This window comes from Sinocyclocheilus rhinocerous, unplaced genomic scaffold, assembly GCF_001515625.1.
Source record: "Sinocyclocheilus rhinocerous isolate Xijiao unplaced genomic scaffold, SAMN03320098_v1.1 scaffold306, whole genome shotgun sequence".
Classification (NCBI taxonomy): Eukaryota; Metazoa; Chordata; class Actinopteri; order Cypriniformes; family Cyprinidae; genus Sinocyclocheilus; species Sinocyclocheilus rhinocerous.
Genome location: NW_015662161.1, coordinates 476723 through 483584, shown reverse-complemented (window position 1 = coordinate 483584; position 6862 = coordinate 476723). Strand labels below are relative to the sequence as shown.

At 34.8% G+C, this 6862-nt stretch overlaps 1 protein-coding gene across 1 annotated transcript in view; it reads left to right on the top strand.

Moving 5' to 3' along the window:
* LOC107727489 (histone-lysine N-methyltransferase 2C-like) overlaps positions 1-6862 on the top strand; it is a 120581-nt gene that overhangs the window by 36331 nt on the left and 77388 nt on the right. Inside the window, exons 7-8 of the mRNA XM_016537362.1 lie at positions 4139-4301; positions 5308-5479. Coding sequence (XP_016392848.1) covers positions 4139-4301; positions 5308-5479 — 335 coding nt within the window. The remainder of the gene's footprint in view (positions 1-4138; positions 4302-5307; positions 5480-6862) is intronic.

Sequence of the window (6862 nt, the reverse complement as noted above, 5' to 3'; positions counted from 1 at the left end):
TTTTTTAACAAACGAAGCATTAACACATGTTAGACTGCACCCCATAAACACAATCAATCCTAGAAAAAAAACAGTCAACCACCCCTTTAATATTTATAAAATTAGCTTTTATCTTTGTATTTTTCATTATAATATTATTGATTTAATGTTTTTTAAATGTTAATGCTTTTCATTTGTTTTTGTTTCTTGTTTGTTTGTTTTAATCATTTTAAACAGTTAACTGAGTTAAATTAAACTGTTTTATATATTATATAATTATGTCATAATTACTATTTTTGGATAATCTAGTCTAATAGTCTAGATCTAGTCTAGTAAAAAAAAAAAAGTAGTTTTTTTTTGTTTATAGGGGCAATGCACATGAATAAACATGGCTGTAAATATGCCAGAATTAGCCAAAAAGGGTATTTTTTTCATGTGTAGACCTTTGACAGAATGTTAAAAAGTCAACCTAAAAACAAAAGCAAAGCATCTTTTACAAATACAGGAAGAAGAAGAAAAAATTAAATACAAAAAATACAAGTACATAATTCCACACGGAATTGCACTAATATACAATGATAGGAAGTTATCTAAACAAAATATTGTGCTACATATGAGGTAAGGGAGATAGCGACAGGTTAAAAATCTTTTAACAAATGAAATACATTTGACCTCATTAATAATGTTCTTTTTAGCAGCATCATATGACCCCTTTAAATCTGCGCAGGCCTAATTTTTGGTTTATATCTTGTTTAATATCCCTCTAATGACACCTGATAGGGTTGTGGGGCTCTTCATATACCTGCTGACTCGTATGGCCATGCTGCTGTGTTTCTGTGAAAGGCTAGAGCTGGAGGAGGAATCTAACTGGCTGCTAAAGGTCGCCGCTGATCAGCTGTGAAATAGAAAAGGTTACGGCACTCAAAGGGGCTGCGGCGTCATCGGCTTCATCACTTAACTCCCCCCGTGCAGCGACCCTCTCCAATCACATTCCTTAATGGCGCTCTGCCATTTGATCTCGTGAATTAACAGCAATGCTGCATTTAATAGTAAATGCCAGTTCAGAGCTGAAGAAATACGTGTGTGTGAATTGAACGTTCATGTAAGTGGCTCATCAGGTTGAGTGGAATCACCCTTAGATGGATGTGCCTAAATCACGCGGCGCTCCATTTGACCGCTGGCTTCACGCAATCCATTTGCTGTAGGTGCGAAACAAGATGCGGAGAGCAGCTGTAAACATGAGGGCTGACGGTGTGTCACGTCTGGACTCGTCTCACGGTGTTGCTTGACTTTTAGCGGACAGCTGCTTTCTGAGCAGCTCATTAAGCAGGACGATGGACAGAGACGCAGATCGATTCGAATAGAAAAAGGAACACTGGCCTAGTGCTGGTGTTCGGAGGGAAATACTTGCGTGTTTTCAGGAAGCTGCTATGGGTTACAGTTATATTTTATGCCAAATGGAACCTAACATTAGGGAAGAGTACACTTAGATCACCTGACCCACGGAAAAACCTGTCATGTCTTTGTTACTCTGTTAATGAAATGCCACTGTAGAGCTGAGATGCGTGAAGAATTACACGCTTTTGCTGTCCCTGGATATTTATTAGGAATCGTCTAACTAGTAGCACAGGTTCGAAAGATTATGTAATCAATTCTTCAAGATTCTTATAATACTGATGTGTTGCATAGGTATCAGCATATAATATGCATTCTCATTTAGATCATGAAAATACGTAAAATAAGTAAATACTGTGAGGTTGATCTATCATAAGCATGCATAAAACATTTGCAATACACAAAACCATATACAAGAAGGTAGTAATCATACACAATGACCTGGGGATATGCATGATAGAAAATGTTGTCTTATTAATTAATGTAAGAAGTCATTTCCTATAGCAGCATGTGTCTGTTTGAGAGGATTAAGTAGGAGGGAAGATTCTCTCGACATACTTTTAGGTCGTAAAGTTTATCTGATCTGGCTGAGGTGTCCTGGTTGCCATAGTAACCATGGGCCTGGATGTCATTCACAGACATATAGGCACCGAGTCTGGTGTTGGGTGAGGGTGTTTGTGATTGTTTGTTAATCTAATGAATAATTGATTTGTTAAATCGAATGAACAATTGTGTGTCTGATTGGTCCAAATGCTACAAAATAGAGGGTTAATAAAGAAAAAAGTTTGCATTTTTAAGTTGACTAGTTAAAAATCTTTTTTTAAAAATCAAGAATCGGTCAAACATTCTGAAAAAAAATCGAGATTTAAATTTTTTGCCAAATCGCCCAGGTCTACTGCAGTGTGTTTACATTATAGTTCATTGTGCTTCAGAGTGTTTTAGAGTGAAGCGCGTCACTGTGTTCTCACATGCAACCAGATCAAGATCCAGTGATTTCAGCATTTCAGAACAGCTCTGTTAACAATAAATACAGTGAACTCTATCTCTGCGTGTCCGTTTGGGAACACAGTATGCACCAGTTAAATTTTATTTTCACAGTCCAATCTTTTTTTTTTTTTGGACATTTTTGTTTTGCTTTATTATTATTATTTTATTTCTATTTGTAGTTTTAATGATTTTAGTACTTCATCTTCAACATGTTTGTTTCAGTTAGCATTTCTAATTTAAATTTAAGTTTTTCATCTAATTTTTATATTTTATTGTATTAATATCCGTTAACAAAACTATTTAAATAGTTTTAGTAAATAATAACAACACTGGTCGTATTCATCTTAGTTTTTTGTTTTTGTAGAAATTCAACTCTGAACTGTTTTATATATTAAAGAATTATGTCATATTACTGTTAATGTTTAACAGATGATTACGGCATTTGCAGATTTGTAATGAGAATTTTTTTAGTCTTATCACAGACACAAATGTCTCACTGCACTTTTTACTGCCATAATAAAAGCTTGAATATTTAACTCTTGAAATAAAGTCATAAGTATTGTATATTTCACTACTTACTAGTAACATAATAAGATGAAATAATACATTTAGATTTTACTGAGCAGTTGTAATTTAATATTCATATATTTCTCTTAGAAATAATCATTAATAAGAAAATTATTATTATTATATGATCCCACTAAGAGCTATAAGGTATGAAGAATTTCAGACAGCAGAATTTCAGTTGTTAAGAAAATACCTTGAAAATGGTGAAAAGTAAAGTAACCATGATACTATTCAAATTGTATGGCCTTAATTTTGTGGCACTTGTTTCCCTGTGGTATTAAATATTGATATTTTTTCGAGGTATAATATCAGAAGTACCAGTATTATGAAAACACTAATGCTGAGGGTTTGATGAAAATTGTGGTGAAAATAAAATTAGGATGAGAACATGATTGTTGAAAAGTATGATGTAAGGGATAGTTGAAATGAAATGAAAATGTACATTTACTTTGAAGTATGGTAAGACTTTAAATATGATAAGAGTTTGATAAGTATGGACTAGAGATGAATTGCTGATAACATTGTTCATTTGTACATTCTGTCTGAGTTGTTTTAACTCCCAGTTCACTAAAGGAATTATGGAAATCTGTATAAAAGCCTCCACAAAGACCCCACACCCCCAAATTAGTGTTGCACAGCGCAGTTCCCAGGTTGCAAGCCGATTCTGAGCACATTTCTATGGAGAATGCAGCAGATTACTGTAATCTGCTGTACTTTACTGTGACTGCATCATTCTCATTCACACACCTGACTCTGCTCTTTCATACGCAGAAAGTGCACTTGACTTACTGCACATCTAGATGACGATGACTTCATTTCAATACATGGTGCTGAGATACTGTTTCGTGAATTGGCCCTCTCGTCTGTGGTCTGTGGGAGATTACAGGCATGATGGGATAATTACACAACCGTCAGTCTGTCATCATTGTGGTTTATGTCACAGCTCTCCCTAGCTGTTAGTCTGACCACAGGCATTACACTGTCAGCTTTCATGTCTCATTGTATAGATTTGTTTGGTTTAATATTAGTTGCCAGATATTTAAGCTAGAATGTTAATGATGTGACGAGCAGTTAATGCATGTGAAGTTTCAGTTAATATAGACTGTGTTTAAAATAATTGATGGCCCTCTTTTAACATGTTTTAACATCAAAACTGGAGTCTGCTTCGTCAGTGTCTCATCAGTTGTGTTGTGACTCTTTTCTTTTATAGCATTGTGCATATTGTAAGCGCCTTGGAGCATCCATCAAGTGCTGTGAGGAGGGGTGTGATCGCTCGTACCATTACCCCTGCGCGGGGGCCGCCGGCACCTTTCAGGACTTCAGGAGGCGCTCTGTTCTGTGCACAGAGCACATTGAGCTGGCCGTCAGCAAATGTGAGAACCGTCTTTATTTTTTGGTCTTTTTATGCACTCTTTCAAAGCGAGACCTTGAGGTACTATAAAAACTGTCAGACTCCAGACCCCTGTTTAAAAAGAGCCACAAAAACAATGAATTCCAATTAAATTTATAAATTTATCATTGGAAAGTTCAAAAGAGACATTGAAGAGACTTCTTTTTAATAAAAATGCTGTAAAACTCTCTTATTGTGAAATAGTATTAGAATTTAAAATCACTGCTTTCTACTTTATTATATTTACGAATGTAATTGATTCCTGTGATCAAAGCTGAATTGTCAGCATCATTACTCCAGTCTTCAGTGTCACATGAGCCTTCAGAAATCATTTGAATATGCTGATTTGCTGCTCAAGAAACATTTCTGATTATTATCAATGTTAACTGCTTAAAGTTTTTGTGGAAACTGTGCTACCTTTTTCAGGATTCACTGAATAGAATGTTCAAAAGAACAGCATTTTGAAAATTGAAATCTTTTGCGACTTTATAATATCTTTATCAGAATTTTTTTGATCAATTTATGCATCCCTGATGAACAAAAGTACAACACAGTGTATGACCACTAACATTTACTTTGGTAGCATGTCAATCGCATCTATTTGATACTCATCACAATTTTTACAATTATTTTGGCTTTTTAATTGTCAAAGAAATCTGAATCTTCTGGATGTTTTTGTTGGTTTGAAAATCACAAAGGATCTCACTGGTGAACAGACAACATAAAAATATGCCTGTATTAAAAATTCCTATAGAGTAAGGATTCAAAGTACATATTGGTTTATTTATCATATCAATAATGGATATTTAATTGGATGTTTAATATAATTAATTAATTATTTAATTAAATTATAAAAGTAATTGGAAATTGGATTAGGTCATGTAAAGTGGGCATAATGTGCTCTAATAGTTCACAAGTACACTAGGACCTTGGATTTAAATGGTAAATGAGGTTCACGTTGATTTTCCGCTCATCTTTCTTTCTCTCAGTTGAAGAAGAGGCGAACTGTATATTGTGCGACAGCCCCGGGGATCTTCTGGACCAGCTTTTTTGCACCAGCTGTGGGTTGCACTACCACGGCATGTGTCTGGACATCAGCGTCACTCCTCTGAAGAGGACAGGCTGGCAGTGCCCCGAGTGCAAAGTCTGTCAGACATGCAAGTGAGTTGCAGCCAAGCTTTGCCGTTTATTTTCCCCAGTCTGTGCTGCGTGCCTGTGCTGTTACTCATTTCTGTAGAGCCATCCTCAATGGCTCATCTTTATTTTGCTCATGCATCCTTTGAGGTTGCAAACTTCTGTGGAATAAACAGACACCTGCTCACATCTCATGTGGGTTTAATGTATAGTCACTAATTAGACACATTAAATTATATGTTGTATATAAAAAATCTATGGGGTAACATACAGAGTTAAAAAACTGCAGCTGTGGTTGCCAGAACTTCACCGTAAAAAATACAGTAGCAACATTTTAGTTTTTTTTTTTTTTTTTTTTACATTTTACCAACCTATTGAAGTACTAAAATCTCTTTTTTTATCTTTATAATACACATTGACAACCATCAAAAACACACATGCTAATGACAGCCACGTGATGAATCAAAGCTCATCACACATTGCTTTTGCAAAACCTGAGGTAACTAGTAATATATAACAGATTCACACAGTGTCATACACACAACTACTAAACACCATCATGGTAACACATATAACACAAAAATAATGCAACCATTAATTTAATGACATACATTGTGACATAAACCATAATGTGCATAACTGATAAGAAAAAACAAAGACCGAAACGGTTACTTATGTGAAAAACCATCAAATGTGAATTCTGGGAATATATGTTTTTTCACTGTAAATTATCAGAATGGGAGTCAGAATACCACAAAATTTACAACAAGATTAAAGTGCAAACCTCAAGATGCTTTACACAAAACAAAAAATATATTTAAAAAAATATATCTTAAAATATAGATATTTTTAAAAAATATCTTAAAAGATGATTTGTTTTTCACTTACAAAAAAAACCCCCTGTAAATTTAAGAGAATTTGACTAAAATTACATTAAAGGGTTAGTTCACCCAAAAATGGTGAAAAAAATTCTGCCATTAATTACTCACCCTCATGTCGTTCTGAAACCCATAAGACCTCCGTTCGTCTTCGGAACACAAATTAAGATATTTTTTTTATGCATTCTGAGAGCTCTCTGACCCTCCCATAAACAGCAATGTAATTACCACGATCAAGGTCCAGAAACATAGCAAGGAGATCGGTAAAATAATCCATGTGACATCAGGGGTTCAACCGTAATTTTACGAAGCTACGCGAATACTTTTTGTACGCAAAGAAAACAAAAATAACGACTTTATTCCACGCTGACAGGATACGTTTTCTACGTTGTTTACTCAAAAGTCGTTATTTTTGTTTTCTTTGCGTACAAAAAGTATTCTCGTAGCTTCGTAAAATTACGGTTGAACGCCTGATGTCACATGGATTATTTTACCTATCTCCTTGCTACGTTTCTGGACCTTGATCGTGGTA